Source organism: Petaurus breviceps, unplaced genomic scaffold (genome assembly GCF_028583685.1).
Source record: "Petaurus breviceps papuanus isolate PSGF00001 unplaced genomic scaffold, PetGlider_PUasm1.0 38, whole genome shotgun sequence".
In the NCBI taxonomy this organism is placed as follows: domain Eukaryota; kingdom Metazoa; phylum Chordata; class Mammalia; order Diprotodontia; family Petauridae; genus Petaurus; species Petaurus breviceps.
In genome coordinates, this window is record NW_027186304.1 from 52983436 (window position 1) to 53001198 (window position 17763).

Genomic DNA, 17763 nt, shown 5'->3' on the forward strand with positions numbered 1-17763 from the left:
TCTGTCTCTGTCTGTCTCTCCCTCTTTCCTTCTCTTCCTCCCTCCATCCCTCTCCCCATGCCTTCTAAGGAAAAGCAGAATACATATATTCCCTTTTCCATATAACATCCCTCCAAATTTTGAAACTACCATGCCCTCCATCTCCTTTCCCCCACTCCCCACACCTTGTCAAGACTAAGCATAATTCCTGCAATTAAACCTTCTTTCAAGTCCCGTCACCATCCTGTTTTCCCTTCTCAAGACATGTTTCTGCTTTCAATGTCTTTCCTGAAATAAGGCACATAAAAATGAAAACTGAATAAATATTCTATATCCATCAGGTTACAAGTTCCTTGAAGGCAGGGACTGTCTTTTGCCTCTTTTTGTGTCCCCAGAGCTTCTGCACAGTACAGGCACTCAATAACTATTTGCTGGTTGATACCTAGTCCAACGAGGTCAAAAGAATGGAACTGTCACTTCTTTTAGACATTTCTCCAGTTATTTCAGGATCTATAGTTTCTCTTCTGTGGGTTTTCTTTTCAATGATGGCACTTGTTCAGTAAGTTAGTATATAGTCTCCCTTGAGTTGCTGTGTGCAAACAATCACCCTCTTGATTATTAGATTCTTCGGACTGGGTATTCAAATTGGTCCTTAGACAACAGACAGCATCAATCAGCAAGCCCCACCCAAAGTTTTTCCACCTTGGTAGGACCCTCACCCACCCACCCAGAGCCCATACTTTGCTCAGTTATCTCCCTCCTGGGATCCCTTCCAGGACATTTCCAGGGCTTTGAAGCATTGCATTAGTGGAGAGTTCTAGACACAGTGTTTATATTGATGTCTCTTAATAGCCATTTGTTGGCTTTTTCCCATTGTTGGCTCATAGTTAGCTTATAATCACCATCCTGGTCTTTCTCTTAGAATCTTTTATCTAGTCATCCTTCCCCTGTCCTGCACTTACACAGTTGATATTTTTAGCCCTGGCGTAGGGTTTTTTGTTTTGTTTTATTCCTGCTGAGCTTTATTTTATAAAATTAGGCCCAATCATTCTAGCCTGTTTAGATCTTTTTTTGGATCTTTATCCCAGCATTCAGCATCTTGACTGTCCCTCTCAGCTTCATGTCATGTGCACATTGGATAAGCATCCCCTCTCTGCTTCATTCAAGTCATTAATAAAATCATCAAACAGAACAGGGATGAGGATGGACCCTGCCCCCCCTTTGCCACTCCTCTCATTTTGTTTATGGTTCTCTCATGAATAACTCTTTTCTAACTTAGGTAAAACCTCACCCTTTGGCCATGTGACCTTGGGCAAGTCACAAATCTTTTTGAGCTTCTGTTGTCAATCTGTAAAATGAATATAATATTCAAATTGCCTAAATGCAGTATCCTTCACTAACCTACCTCTAGAAGTCCCTTTTCTTGCCTTTGTTTTGTGGACAGTGCAGTTCTATTCTTCCTATAATAAAGAATTAGCTTTCTCATTAAAAAAAAAAACCTGAGTATAGTGGAAGATTTTACCTGACTTTTCCTATACAGGACAGCCAGAGAACAGTGGAAGTCTGGGTTCAGATTTATGATGTTTAGTCTGTCCTCTCTAAAGTGTGGCATGCTGTAGGGTAGATAACAACTTTGGGTGGCTTTGCAGCAAAGGGAACAGACCCTTCTGATAAGACACCACTGAAGGAGAGGCAGTGTTACATAGTGGATAGAATTCTGGTCTTTCAGTCTTGGTAAACCTGGCTAAAATTCCTACTTCTGACATTAACCAGCTGTATGAGTCTGAGCAAGTCACTCAACTTCTGTACCTCAGTTTCCTTATCTGTAAAATGAAAGAGTTGCACTCAATGCCCTCTCAGGACCCTTTCAGCTCTAAATCTATGATACTTATAAAATGAAATTCCCATAGAAGGTTTCCCTGTGAGATACACAGTGATGCAAAGTTTCCTGAACTTCATCTCTGACAGGAGAAAGGGTAAGCAGCCTCACTTTTAGTAGCCAGTGTGCTTTCATTGGTGATTTTATCCTTATTGTATTCTCATCGTCCTATCAACTTCCCTTGTGTCTTCTACAGCCTAGGATGTAAGGAAAACTGTACTGACCTCCTTTCATTAGTTCAAAGATATATGATCTTTTCTGTGAGGGTACTCCCTGCACTGGCATACCTCACTTCCCTTCTCCACCCTAGTCCTTCCACGTCATATTATCTATTAGATGCCCATCAAGAATTGCTGTAAACAAAAACATTCACCACCTGCTGCCCAAACATATATTGATAAGTCTTTTGAAACCACACTAGTACTGAGATGATGTACTTAACACTCTATCACCAAGTTCTTCTGGCTCGTAGGACCTGTCAGAACTTGATCAGGGTTACCTTCATGCCAGAGAGCAGAACTTTGCTAGAGAAATTTTTATTTTGAGAGCCTTCAACAAATTGAGTGTACTTTTTCTTCCCCTGCCTCCAAGGGATAGTATCCAGATTCATTTCTGTCCCTGTGTGTGTGTGCGTGCGTGCGTGTGTGTGTGTTTGTGTGTGTGTGTGTGTGTATGACTCTACCCCTACCTTGATGACCCAAAGTTCTTCCTGCTCATGTCCAGATAAATAAATTGAGAGTGCCCATTCCCATGAGCCTGGCACTACATTCTTTAGAGGATGACAGAATTGACCTCTAATCCAGAACATTCTGTTCCTATAGTTTTGTCACCTTGATGATTTCACATATTTGACAACCAAATATATTCCTTCAATGTCATTCTGCTGATAGGCTGCCATATCAAAATTATAATTTCAGGCCATAGCATATATTATTGATAACCACAAAATTTTGGCGATTCCTGTTGGGAACCAAACTCCTGCTCTTAAGTATAAATAGGGTGATGTTAGGGGTGGTGGTTTTTTGGGGGGGGGAGGGGGGTTGGCTTTTTTAAAGCTATTTGCATAAAGAAAACTAGGTCCTCAGAAGAGGAAAATGCTATGAGTTTCTGAAATAAAAACGTTCGTTGAAATAGAAGAGATGTGATTTCTCACTAAAGGTTTGATGATATTTACCTAGCTTAACATTCATTCACATAGGGTATGTTCTTATTGAACTCCTGAGTAATCTAACCATTATTGATTGAATTTTTCCATAGGAAGAAGAGCTGAAACAGGGAGTAAGTTATTTTTCCTGTTGTAGGTCTTGACTGACAATGGCGTGTTAACAGGCATCTCGTGGCTTTTCCTACTGTTCTTGCCTCTAACGTGTGTGTGTACATGCTTTATTTTGAGAGGAAAATGTCCTACTAATTTGCCTCCATTTTCATGTGTTTGCTTGTGTCGAGACTTAGAAGAAGTGGTATTTTTCATGCCTACTATTACTCTCAACATCAGTTACAAAAGAGAACACAGTGTACTTCTCTTAAAGCCTTTTTACATCTCCAGGGATCCAAGTTCCTAACCAATTTCATGCCTTTCTGAGTTGTTCAGACTAACCAAAATACTCTCTTTTTATTGATTTAAAGATATATACTAACCAAAACCACACTGGAGCTAAATATTGTCTTGAAGACTCCAGAGTACTCAATACATAATTTCTACATCCTTCATGAAAAAGACATGCTGTAGATATTGCATTTCTAACTGGATAAGTGAGTGTGAAGCCACCTTTTATAAAAACCAGCCAGTTAAAGTTCATGTCCATCTCATAAGTGTTCTGCCCAGTTTCATGCTGGTCACCCAGAATGGACTCATTTTTATCAAAGAAGATTGCAAAGAGTTTAACAAAGAGAGCAGCCTTTTGGCTTTTCACATCCAGACCCAAGTAAAAATCCTTTTATTGCTCGAAATTACTCATTAATGAGTAACTTTCAGTTGTTATTCTGCCACTGAGAGCTTTTCCTCCATAAGAGGCCATAATAAGATCATTAAATCCATCTCCTGGTGCACTCTTGACCACATTATTATGTAGTAATCATAGTCTATTCTGTGAGGAAATTCCCAGCTTCCTAGTCAGGTTCAGAATCCAGCAGAGGGAGCAGTGTACTTAAAAACAAAAATAAAGTCAAATACAGCAGCTTTTAGTTCAAGTGCATGTATCAAGCTGTGTGTCTGTAACATAACCCACTAATTCAAAGTTACAAAGAAGTTTAAAGTCAGGTTCATAGATCAATTTTGGAATAATACCTTTGCAAAAAAAAACAAGCAATCCTTTAATTTCTTTAAATTTCCTTTGCCTTTGTCTTGCCTTTTATTCATTGCGTGTGTGTGTGTGTGTGTGTGTGTGTGTGTGTGAGTGCACACATTACTAACAGAACAAATTAGTCTATGGGCAAAGTGTTTTGTTTCTCATACCCGCTGCATGAGAGGAAAGTGATATAAGCTTGAAGTTCTAGACAGTGACAGAACAAAAACTGTGCGTTAAATATTTTGTATCATGTGAAACCTTAGCTCAGATAATTCAAATCAAAGTTTGGTGAGAAATAGAGTGGTAAGAGTATTGAATTTTGGAGTCAAAGGACCTGAGTTCAAATCCCAACTCTGCAACCAACATGCAAATATCATCTCTGTCACATTGAACAAATCATTTAACCTTTCTGGGCCTCAGTTTCCTTATTTCTAAAATGAGAGGATTAGACTAGATTATCTCCAAGGTCCCTTCTAGCCCTAAATTCTATAATCATCTGATACTACCTAACAGTCTATCCAAGAGATATCATTAAATTTCCAGTAGTAATATTCTAATATTCCAGTAAAGGAAAAATTAATTTCTTGGGAATAGCTTCCTTTCCCTGCTTATTTTCACACGTTGGGTTCTGTTTTCCTCCTCTGATCCCAGCAGGGAAGGGAAATAGAATTCTCCTAAGCTTAGATGAAAAACAAGCCTCCCTGAAGCTTTCCTGAATCCAACTTCCTCCTGGATGGAGGGAGAACTAAGCCATCAGTCAACTTTGTATCATTTCAGTTCCCATTGGGAAGACCCCCAATCACTGAATTAGTATTAGAAAGGCTGGCAGCCCAAGAAATGCATGAACATATAGGGCCTGCATTGTAAATGGATATGTTCTGTCCATTTACAGAAAAGGCATCATTCCAGACTTCTCTTCCTTCACCCCAGACTGGTGGCCTCACCAATCTTCCCTTCCAATAGAATCAATCACAACAGTAAATACTGTTACTATATGCTACTCTGAGTCCATAACCCATCATTTTTTGGTGTATTCCATCAGGTACACTGGCTAATTGGTAGGAGATTTTACCATTTCTTCTACTTCTCTATTCTGCAATCATTTCTGTCCCCTTTGTATTCTTGTTCTCTTTGGATCCTTTCTTTGTGGAGCATGCTATGTATATAATACCTAGTTTCTCTTATGAAAAATACCATGTTGTCGGGAAGGGGATGGGAATAAGCCATGGTGCCTGTAAGCCAGTATGATTATTATGGCATCCCACACAATGCATTTTAAACATTATTTGGACTAAAGTTCCCCAACTTTCTCTTCACGTTATTGTTCGTATATTTCTAAGGATTCGCTGGAGGAATCCTTAAACATCACAAATAACCCTAATGATGAAAACCTGCAAATATTCTCCTGTGAACTGATGAGACATATATACCCATAATTCAAAATAACATAATTACCTAGCAGTGACTCAGTCACAGAAAGCTGAACTTTGATTTCAGCTACTTCCCCATTTATTTCTTACTTATACTTGCCTAAATTTAATGAAAAATAAATTAATACAGATCACAAAAATAGCGCTTTGATTTCAGCCTCTCAGTCTGCTGCTGTTTCCAAACTTATTACAGAAAATTGGATTCACAGAATAATCCCCAAACTCCATTTTAGCAATAGCCCAATTGCCAGCCCATCTATTACCTGACAATTTATTAGAGATGCTGTGAGAAGGAAAATTGATAGGTCAGGAGCTCAGCTCCTTTTATTTCCCTTACACATCCTCTCTGGTGGACATACCAATAAGGAGCAAGCATCATATTGGTCCCAAGTCAGGCAGTCAAATAGAGGATGTGGGAAAGGCAGTTATTTTGTTACTCCCTACAAGGAATATAAAGTCACTGAATGATAAATCAATTACCATCCAATAGTTCAAAAACTTAGTCTTCTCCAATTCTGTTCATAGATTTGTCTTTTAAAAGGCATTGACTCTAGAGAAGGCCAGCTGCCTTCTAAGAGAGTAGGCTAGATTTTGCCCTGTCCATACCTGCGTTCTTTTGACAAGACCTACATAAGTATGGCTCTCTGAATGGCTTTCTACTGAGAGCCAGGATGTTGCTGTCCAAGGCACAGATGACGCGGCCTCAGACTGTTTATCATGCCATCTTTCTTCAGAATGTGTGGCTTATATTTGAAAAAGATGTTTCTACTCATCCCAATCTGCCAGTACCATCCTCCCTTCCTCACTATGAGTGGATGACATTGTCACCTACTTTACTAAGATTGAGTTCTTCCAGCTTGCCTTCTCACAGTAGCCCATTCCTCAATCAGAAAATTTCTTATCCCCTAAGCCACCCTCTCTGCCCTACTGCCTGTCTCAGATGAACAGGTGTTCTCCTGTTTACTAAAACTAAGCTCTCTACCTGTATCCTTGATCTTATCTATTCTCCTCTCTACTGGACCTTACTCCATGACTCCCACCTGGCCCCATCTTCACTGGCTACATCCCAACTGCTTACAAATAAAGGAGGAACAGTGTGGGATAAGGGCAAGAGAAATGGTTTTGGAGTCAGAAGACCAAAGACTTCTGTTCAAATCCTGACTCAGTTACTCATTTATAGTTATGTGACCTTGGGCTGGTTACTTAATCAAGTTCTAGTTCATAAAATGAAAAATTATGGGGCTGGACTAGATGGCCCCAAAGTCACTTTCAGCTCTACATCTATGACCCTATTGTTCCCATTTCTCCCCTTTCTCAAAAACATCTTCCCTCAGGGCGGCCAGGTGGCACAGTGAGTAAGAACACCGGGCCTTGGAGTCAGGAGGACCCAGGATCAGTACTGGCCTCAGATACTTAACACCCACACAAAATAACTGGCCGTGTAACCTTGGGCAAGTTACTTAACCCCAACTGCTTTAAAAAAAAATCTTCCCTCAACCCTACTCCCTTTAACTTACCATATAATTTCTCTCCTCTTCATTAATTGGCTCCCAGAATTATCTACACCTGCTGCCTCCACTTCTTACTAATTTTGCCCTTCAAGTTTACCTAATCACCATATTTCTTCTCTTTCACCTCTTATAACAATTGGCACTGGTAAACACTCCTTCCTTGAGCATGTCCACTCCTCCCTTTTGTCATGGAGTACTACCAAGCCCAAACGACACTTGTGTACTCCCTAGACCTTCTAAGTAAGGTAGGATCTTAGTAGGGCTCTAGATTCTAAAGTAAGTTTTATCGTTGACCACCTATGGTAGTTAGTGCCATTAATGAAAGGGTGACTTACCCGGCTAACAGTACAAGGCAAATGGAATATCACAAGGAAACTCCTCTTCTGGGAGAGATAAAGATAGAACAATTCTAAGGAAGCTAAGCCCCTAGTCCTAGAAAAGGTATTCTCCCAGAAATGAGGATTGGTAGGGCACCCCACATTTTCTTCAAGAGAAAAAGCCAAGTAGACAAAGTAAGAACGCCCTGCCAAGGAAACCCAAGGCTCAATGCATCATCATCATCATCATCAATTGCACATGTGACTTCTTGACTGGATAGCTCCTAATGAGGAAATGCTTCCAGTAACAATTCTTCAGTTAGCATTTCAGTGAGTTGCACTGAGAGGTTAAGAAATTGCCCATGGTCACACAAACAACATGGTCTTCCTGATACAGAAGCCAACTCTCTATCCACTACACCACACTGACTTTCAGTTAATAAATAATGGGGGATAGGAAGTAGAATGAAGCAATCTAAGACCAAAGATTTAGAACTGAAAGGGACCTTAGTAGTCATTCAGTCATTAATTTTACAAATTAGGAAACTGAGATCGAGAACTGAAGTGACTTGCCCAAGGTCATACAAGTAATAAGTAACAGAACCAGGGTTTGAACCCTGTTCTCTGACTTCTGATCCAGTGCTCCTTGTACTACAACTCTGTTTCTTCAACCCAAGTATCACAAAAGCAGTAACCCAGGGGGAGGTCAATGACCAGTGGCCAGGTAATCACACCACTGATTATTTAAGGGGCTCCCTCGTAGAAAGGGTGCTTAGAATACTGACCCCTTGGGTACCATGACACTGTACTCTCCTGATTATCTTCCTACATCTCTGACCACTCCTTCTCTGTCTCCTTCACAGGCTCCTCTTCCTCCTCCAGCCCCCTAACTGTAGGTGTTTCCCAAGGCTCTGTCCTTGGCCTTCTTCTCTGCTCTCTCTACATTTTCTCCCTTGGCAATCTCATCCACTACCACGGTTTCAACTATCACCTCTATGCAGATGACTCCCAAATATCTATCTCCATCTCAGACCTCTCTCCTGAGCTCCAGATCTGCATTTCCAACTGCCTACTGAACATCTCCACCTGGATGTCTCGCCGACACCTCAAACTCAACACATCCAAAACAACTCATCATCTCCCCCCACCCCCCAAACCTGTTCTCCCTGACCTTGTTTCTATTCATGATACCATCATCCATACAGTAATCCATAATCAAAAACTCTGGATCATCTTTGACTTACTCTCACCAACATACAACCAGTCACCAAACCCTATTAACTCTGTCGCTTTAATTTCTCCCCCATTTATGCCTTACCTTCCTTTCCCACTGACACTATCCTAGTTTAGGTGCCCTTGACTTCTCCTCTATTAATTGGTCTCCCTGCCCCTTTCCTCTTTATTCCTCTAATCTACCCTACACACTGCTATGAGATTAATCTTTCTAATAATAATGGGGAACAGCACAGACTAGTGGATAGAGAGCTGACCTTCAAGTCAGAAAGACCTGGGTTCAAATCTTGCCTCTGACACATACTGGCTGTGTGACCCTGGGCATCTCCCTCAACTCCTAATGTTACAGGGAGCCTCTAAATCTAGAGGTGATTGTTGAGTCTGATCTGCATCAAAGAAGGAGGGTGGGAGCTTTTCACACAGATGAAATCACAGATCTGGACCAAAACAAAACTACTCACATTTATTTAACACTTTAAGGTTTACAAAGTGTTTTCCTCACAAGGCATAATGGTTAAATGATTTAGTTATAGCTGATGTTTGCAAAGTACAATGTGCTTCACCTACATGATCTCATTTAGTCCTTAAAGCCACCCTGTGGAGTAGGTACTGTTAACCCCATATTAAAAATGAGGAAATGGTAACAGGTACAAAGTGATGCCTGTGATCAGACAGCTAGCAAGTATTGCAGAGGAAATTTGAGCTGTGGTCTTCCTGACTTCAGATTCAGGGCTCTTTCGTGATACATCATACTGCCTTAGGTCTCACAGCCAGTAAGTGCTGGAACTGAGATCCAAAATGAGATCTTCTGATTTGCAGGCCACTAGACTGTCCACCACACCAGGCTGCCTCCCCTCATATGGAGCTCTGAGCATGTCCTGATTGTGCTGATGAAGCTTCACAGGCTCCCCATTGTCTGCTACGTAAAGTCCAAACTCCGTGCTCCATGCCCAGGTTGTTGCAAAGTTTGGCTCACTCACCTACCTTTTTCAGCCGTATTTCACACAGTTCTCCCTCGTGTGCCCTATGTTCCCAGCAGACTGTCCTTCTTACTACGTCCTAAACATACCTTGTACCTTCTCACCCTTGTTACCTTGCCCATGGTCTTCTCTATACCTGGAATGTCTTCCTCTCCTAACTCCACCTGTTAAAATGGTACATCCCCTTCAAGAGCCAGCTCAAATGCCAACTCCTTCATGATTCTGAAACCCTCTTCTGAACTTTGTTTATACCTCTCTTATGTACCTAGCATATTTCTACTTTGTATTCTAATTCATTGTGTTCATGCTTTACCTTCCCCACTATACTGTAAGCTCCTTGAGGGCAAGGACTATGTCTATACATCTTTGTATCCCCTTCATTTCCTGGCATAGCATCTTGCATGTAGTAGCTGCTCAATAAATGTGTTGAGTGAGTGAATGAATGAATGAATGAATAAATGTTGAGTGAATTTAGTTATTCCTCCTAAAGCCATAGCTTATCTTTGGTATTAAGTAAAAATCAAAATACTTCTTGGAAAGTTCTGGAAAAATTGTAAGTGTGCAAAAGTTTTTTAAAGTAATATAAGTATGGATTGAATGGATCCAAGAGGACTAAGCATAGAATTAATTTTTCATTCATGCTTTATGAAGATAACTATTTTTAAACTTCCTAAATATGATACATGGTTTCCCCCTTCCATAAGTCAATTTTGTTCTCAGCTCTGTTGTCAGAAATGTTAGATCTATATTATTGATCTACATGGACTGTTGTTCCTTAATAAAAAAAAATTTTCCTACATTAATCATGTAATCCTTTCTAGAGGAAAATGTATTTATAATGCCTTACAAATTAGAATCTATCTAATTGTTTTGGTCAATTAGTTGATAAATATGTTAAATGCCTGCTATGTGCTAGGCATTGTGCTAAATGCTAGGGATACAAAGAGAGACAAATGACAGTCCGTGCTCTCAAGAAACTTACAGTCAAACAACTATGTACAAATAAGTTATATATAGGATAAACTGGAAATAATCAGTAGAGGGAAGGCTCTAGAATGAAGAGGGATCGGGAAAGGCTTCCTGTAGAAGGTGGGGTTTTAGCTGGAACTTGAAGAAAGTCAGGAAGACCAAGTGGCCAAGATGAGACAGGAAAGGGTTCCATGCACGGAAGGACAAGCAGTGAAAATGCCCAGAGTTGGGAGATAGGGTGTCATGTTTGAGGGAGAGCAAGTACATAAGGGGAGGGGTGGTCTATAGGGAAGTTTGTGAAGGACTTTGAGCCAAATGGAGGGTTCTATATTTGATCCTGAAGGCAATGGGAAGCCGCTGGAGTTTCTTGAGTATTGCATTTTAGGAAGTTTATTTTAACAGATAAGTAGAAAATGCACTAGAATGGGAAGGAATTTGTGGCAGAGACCAACTAACTGGCTATTGCAGTGGTTGAAGCTATGAGGTAGGTGATAAGTGCCCACGCTAGGGCAATAACAGCATCAGAGTAGAGAAGGGGGTATATGAGAGAGAGATTATAAAAGCAAAATTGATAAGCCTTTGCAACTAATTGGATATAGGGGAATATAATGAAAAATTGAGGATGACACCTCAACATGGTTTTGTAATTTTCTCCAACTGGCTTAAGGGGAATGTGAATAAAAATAGGAGAATTGGGGACAGAGAATGAGATTTGAATGATAATAAAGGATAAGATAATAAGATATAAGTCACTTATATGAAGGGGAGGGGATTTTGTTACTCATTAAGGAATTAATCAGTAAGGAATTAAGGGATTCATCTGGGAATTTAGTCTCAGCATTTTGTTCTCTCAAGGCCTTGGGCAGTTCAGATGAGGGGACAAGTCCTGGTAGGTGAAGAAATGGTGTCATTCCCCTTAAGCCAAAGGAAGGAGACCAGGCCAAAGACTTGATGGAATGGCCAGCCCTGGAAGGGAGGAATCTCTTGTGCTGTGGAATGTATTCCTCCTATTCCCAAGAAAGGAGACTTTAGAGCATGGTGACCATGTTCTGGGGAAAACCTGAATACTACATAAGCAAGTTTAGTTAGTGGCTAGAAATGGAGCATGGTGGGCAAGAGGTAGGCTCCAGAGACTGTTTGGATGGCCCAGGTACAAAGAAACAGAACCCCTGTTCAAGGGACATTCACCTACTAGGACCAGTGATGGCTATCCTAGGGCTCAGAATCCACGGAAGGGCTTTTAGCTGCTCACTTGTATCTATACCTGGGAAAGTAGAAATTTGGATCCCAGGTCATGATGCAGTCCCCATGAGAACAAGGGAATGAGGAAAGGGTTAGACCTAGAGAGGGCATGGAGAATGCCTCATGGAATGGGTTCAGAAGGTATTCCTGAAAGCAACTGGTAATAGAATGGGGAAGACCTGCCATATATACCTAATTGCTATGTTACCTTGGGCAAGTCACTTAACTCAGACTGTTTCCTCTCTGGAAAATGGGGACAATAATACTAGCTCTCACAGAACTGTGAGGATCAAATGAGATATTATGTGCTTTGTAAACTTTAAAGTGCTACATAAATGTTAGCTATCATTATTATTAGTCTAAGGACAATAAGGACACAGAAGAGTCTAATCCTTCCTTGTGTGACCCACACACCCCCCTAAAAAAAAGATCCTAGATCTTCAGTAATGCAGAAAGAACCGTGTAATTTAGCCATCTTGCTTTTCTATCAGGGTGCTGTGAAGACCTTAAGAAAGAAGACAAAAAATTCCCCCCCCTACAGTGCCTGAAATTATATCAATTAATTGGCCATTAAGCATCCTCTTTTAAAAAATTTAAATATTCCTTGGATAGATAAGGGAGGTAAGTGATGGGTCATTTGTACATAAATGTGCAATCACTAGATCAGAATTTTTCCCTTCTAGCATCTAGTTGAGATATTAATTGAAAGAATGGGAGTTTTGATTGAGAGGAAGGAAAAGATAGGAAGAATTAATTTGGGGTTTGGGATATTATGAATGAAACCAAGGTATCAGTGGTCTAGAGCAGTGGGGCCTTTGAGTAGGCAAAAGTCAGTTTATGGTGGGCATCAGGAATATGCTAGAAAAGATAAAGGAGGCATGGAAAGAAAAGGAAAGGTACTTCAGGGCTTCCCCTAGAGTGAAGTTCCCCTCTATCTCATCACCTTGCTCTGGAGAATTTGGGGATAGGAGAGGGATCCATCTTGGATCCGTCTCCCTCCTGTTATTCTGAAAAAGAGCTTCCACACATTGATGGATCCTTCTTCCCAAGACTGGCAGATAATCCTACTTTCTGGAGTGGAGAGTAGATTGACCTATTTACCTCCATAGAATGTATGGATCTGCTGCCTGATCTTACTATCCAAGAAGTCCCTTCCTTTCAGTTCCTCACCTACCACAGAGAACTGGCTTCATGACGAAGTTGAATGGAATCCAAGGACAGACTCAAGGTTACCTGTTATTCTGGGGTTATCCTAAGTCATATATGGCCAAGGGTAGAGAAAGCATTGTTTGCTCACATACTGTGCATTCTTCGGAAGCATTTGCCACCCACACAGTCTCTTATAGGAGGACAAGTTCATGCTGGTTAGATAATTAAGACTTTGAAGACCCAGGGCAGCTAGGTGGCGCAGTGAGTAAAGCACCGGCCCCAGAGTCAGGAGGACCCAAGTTCGGTTCCAGCCTCAGATACTTACATACACACACACACACACACACACACACACACACACACAGTAGCCGTGTAAACTTGGGCAAGTTACTTAACCCCAATTGCCCTCCAAAAGGCAAAAAAAAAAAAAACTTTGAAGAGCCATTTGGTTAGATTAGTGTTATTATTCAGTCCTGTCCAACTCTTCATGATCCCATTTAGGGTTTTCTTGGCACTTCCTTGTCCAGCTCATTTTATAGATGAGGAAACTGAGGCAAGAAAAATTAAGTGACTTGTTCAGGGTCACACAGCTGGTAAGTGTCTAAGGCCAGATTTGAACTCAGGAAGATCAGCCTTTCTGACTTCGGGTCCTACACTCTATCCATTGTGTAGCTGCCCATTTACATTAGTATCTTCAGCTAAAATGTATATGGAGGGGAAAGATGTTGATGCCAGTGAGTATTTGCCCTCCTCCAACATCTTCCTTTAACTCACCAACCATTATTAAGCATTGACTAATGCCCAGAGTTGGGACACCAAAATGGCTCAGTGGGTAGAGCACTAGGCCTGTAGTCAGGAAGACCTGAGTTCAAATCTAGCCTCAGACACTTACTAGTTGCATGACCCCAGGCAAGTCACTTAACCCTGTTTGCCTCAGTTTCCTTTTCCGTAAAATAAGGTAAAGAAGGAAATGGCAAACCACTCCAATATCTCTGCCAAGAAAATCCCAAATGGGGTCACGAAGAGTCAGACACGACTGTAGAACATCAGTAATGCCCAAGGTAGATCACTTTATTTTTGTACCTGTTTTCCTATTAGAAAAGGAGGAGAAGTCGATTCTGAAAGAATGAAATTGCACACACTAGAACTCTGCTCCTTCTCCCAACAGCCCCTCCACTAGGGGTCCTTTGGAGTAGCCTTAATGGCAGAAAGCCTGGTCACCAAGATAAGCCCTTTAAACTATTCAAAATAGCCTTTCTTCTTAGACAAAAATTTACAATCCTCTGAAGTGATTGGAAATCCTGTGTAGTCCCCATAGGCAAATCACCTTGGGGATTTCTTGTTTTATTTATACTGGATTTTCTCAACATGTAGATCACATTTTTATATTGTTGCTGAACTCTAAGGAACTGATAGTATGGCAATTTACAAGATTGGTGTTACCCATTTTGTCTGCATCGTGCAGCTAAACCCATAACAGAAACTGAAATTGAACATATCCAAGCAGGATAGTACCTACCTACCTACCTACCTGGTGAGCATCTCCAGCACTGGCAGATCATGATCACGTGAATGTTTGCACAAATGACTCTTTGCTGGAAATTTATGTAAGCACCTAATCTATTGTTTTTGCACTTGGGAGACCCTCATGTATCTTCTTTAGTCAAGTATGACTGACTGGCTTTGTTCAGGAATTGAAAACAAGCAAATGTTCCCCAAAGTCCTTACTATCCAGTTTAAACTTTGTCATTCTGTTTCAGTCATTTTCTACTCAAGATGGGACCACCCCAGAATTGTTTCTTTGAGCTGTTTTCTTATTCCCTGTCTTACTTCAGTCTTTCAAGCATCTTATTCATTCTACTCATGGATCTCACAACCAAGTCTTAATAGAGGGCTTCACGTGTTGTTGAGATGGGGGAAAAATCATTACCCTCTATGGAGAACCCTCATCTTGGCTAGCCAGGACTTATTAAACCCAAGGAAAGCTAGGTCCTTCCTTCCACTTTTAAATCTATTATTGACATTTTGGGAACATGCCTTTTGAGGGAAAGGGGGATATTTCTCCCAAGGAAAGTGTCCAATAATTCAACCAGAGGTTAAGAACCAAGATTCTTGCTGTCATTTCACGACTTGAACCCAGAATCCTTGAGTGGTTATGGGATCATTGAGTCAAAGCTGAAAAAGACCTCAAAGGTCTTCTAGTTCAACCCCCTTGTTTTACAAGGAAGGAAACAGGCCCAGGGAAATTAAGTGACTTACCCAAAGTCACACCGGCAGTATCAGAGACAGGATTTGAACCCATGCACTCTGACTTCAGAGCCACTGCTCTTTTCTACTATACCAGGTTAGCTCTGAATGTTGTATAAGGCAATTTCCATGGCACTAAGTTGTTGGGGTTTGGGGTTGTTTGGTTTTTGGTTTTGGGTTTTTTTTTTTGGTTTTTTGAGGGGGGAAGGCAAGGAAATCGGGGGTAAGTGACTTGCCCAAGGTCACACAGCTAGTAAGTGTACCAAGTGTCTGAGGCTGGATTTGAATTCAGGTCCTCCTGACTCCAGGTCCAGTCCTCTATTCACTACTCCACCAGCTGCTCTATCACTAAGTTTTAACAAACTCTCAAATAGGGATCAAGCAGGTGACCTATTTCACTTAATGTGTACAATATTTAATGCCTACCACAAAGGATGTTTTATCTTCTTATAGTGACTTCAGACTAGGTAGAGTAAGCATTTAACATGTCATGAGATTATAGATTCAGAGCTGGAAGGGACTTTATAGGCCATCAAATGCAATAGTTTCTTTTTACTGTTGACTTAAAGGAGAGAGAAATAACATGACTTGCCCAGCATCATAGAGATAGTAAGTGTCTGAGGTAGGATTTGAACCCACATCTTCCTAACCCCAAGTCTAGTACCCAATATACTCTACCATACTGTCTCTCTACCTACTAATTTTTGTTATTTGCAGGAAATTACAGAAGAATTACAGATGTCACAGGACCTTTTAACATAAAACTAAATTAACAACTTGTGTTGTCCTTCCAGACGCAAGGGGCAGGCTCTCCACGTTCTTCTCCCAGTCACACGATAAGCAGGCCTATCCCTATGCCCATCAGATCAGCCTCTGCCTGCTCTACCCCAACTCACACACCTCAGGACTCTCTGACAGGGGTAGGAGGAGATGTACAAGAAGCCTTTGCACAAAGTAAGTGACCTTATTTTGGTTCTTGCTTGCACTGGTGGAGGTCTATTCACTTAAATGTTGCTATATGGTCGAACTCAGAAGTTCTTAATTTCTTTGTGTCATTGACCCCTTTCATGTTAGGTGAGGCCCACAAAACCCTTCTCAGGATGATGTTTGTAAATGTATAAAATAAAACATAGCATTACCAAAGAAACCAATTACACTGAAATGTAGTTATTAAAATATTTTTAAACCAAGTTCATGAAACCCAGATTAAGAACCATTGATCTAACCTTATGAGAACTTTGCAGAGTATTGTGACATATTCTGTTTTCTTGCCCTAAATTGACTGTAGATACTCCTCCCATTCCTTGCCACTGCATTTTACATAAGCAGACATCTTTTAGGAGTATAGTGGATACCTTTGATTTCTCAGGTACTTTGATAAAACATGCTATGTCAGGTCAGTAGCATTCAGTCAATCAGTCAGCATGCCTTTAATCAGTATTTACTATGTGCCAGGAACTGTGCTAAGCTCTGGAGACAAAAAGAAAAGCTAAAACATAGACCTTGCCCTCGAGGAGCTCACAATCTAATGGGAGAGCCAATGTGCAAAAAAATTATATTGATGAGATATATGCAATATAATGAAAGGTAATCTGAAAGGGAAGACACGAGCAGTGAGGGGTGGAAGAAGAGGTTCAAGGAAATAAGAAAAGTGTCCTGGTCCTTATTTACTTCACTATATAACCATTCTCAGGGCAGCTAGTTGGCACAGTGGATAGTGTTGGGCCTGAAGTTAGAAAGATCTGAGTTCAAATCTGTTTTCAGACACTTGCTGTGTGACCCTGGACAAGTCACTTAACCCTGTATGCCTCAGTTTCCCTCATCCATAAAATGAGATGAAGAAAGAAATGGCAAACTACTCCAGTATCTTTGCCAAGAAAATTCCAAATGGAATCACAAAGAGCTGGACATAACTGAAGAACAATATAAGCACTCTTATTCAAAACTATTCATGGTGAACTTGGTGATTTTTTTTTTAATTTAGTTAATTTTCCTGTCCTTCTGCCCCAGAATAAACTTTCTGGGGGATGAGAACAATCTATTAGTCTCCTCATTTCTTACTACCTTCCCATCCCCTTTTATCTGATAACCAACTAAAGGCTGAGATAATTCAATTTGCAGATAGCAAAGCAGCTTAATTATTTTATGCACAGGAGACTATGAGGTTAGGACTCCTGAGATGGACAAGCAGAGGCTTATTGTGATGTGTGGATGCCTGAGGTATTCCCTCTACTCACAAAACTTTTTTAAAGATGAAGTCATGATTTCAGTGAACTTCAGAAACAGCCTTGCCTCCTTTCCCAACAGTTGATAGGAGGTTGGCCATGATAGAAGCATCCTGAAATTCTGAATTCATGCCTTTCTTAGCACTTTTTTAAGGGCTGAAAGTATTAAAGCAGTTAGTCTAGGAAACAAAGTGCAGAGCCCAAACATGACCATGTGCTTCTTAGCACAAAAATAAGTGTAAAGATTTTGTGATAAAGATTTCATGTAATTGGGTTTTGAATTAGAAAAAATTATCTTTTCTCCCTCTTTTCCA

The 17763-nt window shown here is 40.6% G+C and overlaps 1 protein-coding gene and 1 long non-coding RNA gene across 10 annotated transcripts in view; one reads left to right on the forward strand and one right to left on the reverse strand.

Moving 5' to 3' along the window:
- Window positions 1-17763, forward strand: part of DTNA (dystrobrevin alpha) — a 492078-nt gene that overhangs the window by 450484 nt on the left and 23831 nt on the right. For 7 of the 8 annotated variants that reach the window (XM_069099883.1, XM_069099884.1, XM_069099886.1 and 4 more), the window contains 2 exons: window positions 3116-3136; window positions 16019-16178. In XM_069099883.1, the coding sequence (XP_068955984.1) occupies window positions 3116-3136; window positions 16019-16178 (181 nt within the window). Of the gene's footprint in view, window positions 1-3115; window positions 3137-8267; window positions 10421-16018; window positions 16179-17763 lie in introns of those variants that run through there. The other variant, XM_069099888.1, reaches the window with a different exon arrangement.
- LOC138170506 (uncharacterized) overlaps window positions 1-17763 on the reverse strand; it is a 71448-nt gene that overhangs the window by 10974 nt on the left and 42711 nt on the right. The window lies entirely within an intron of this gene.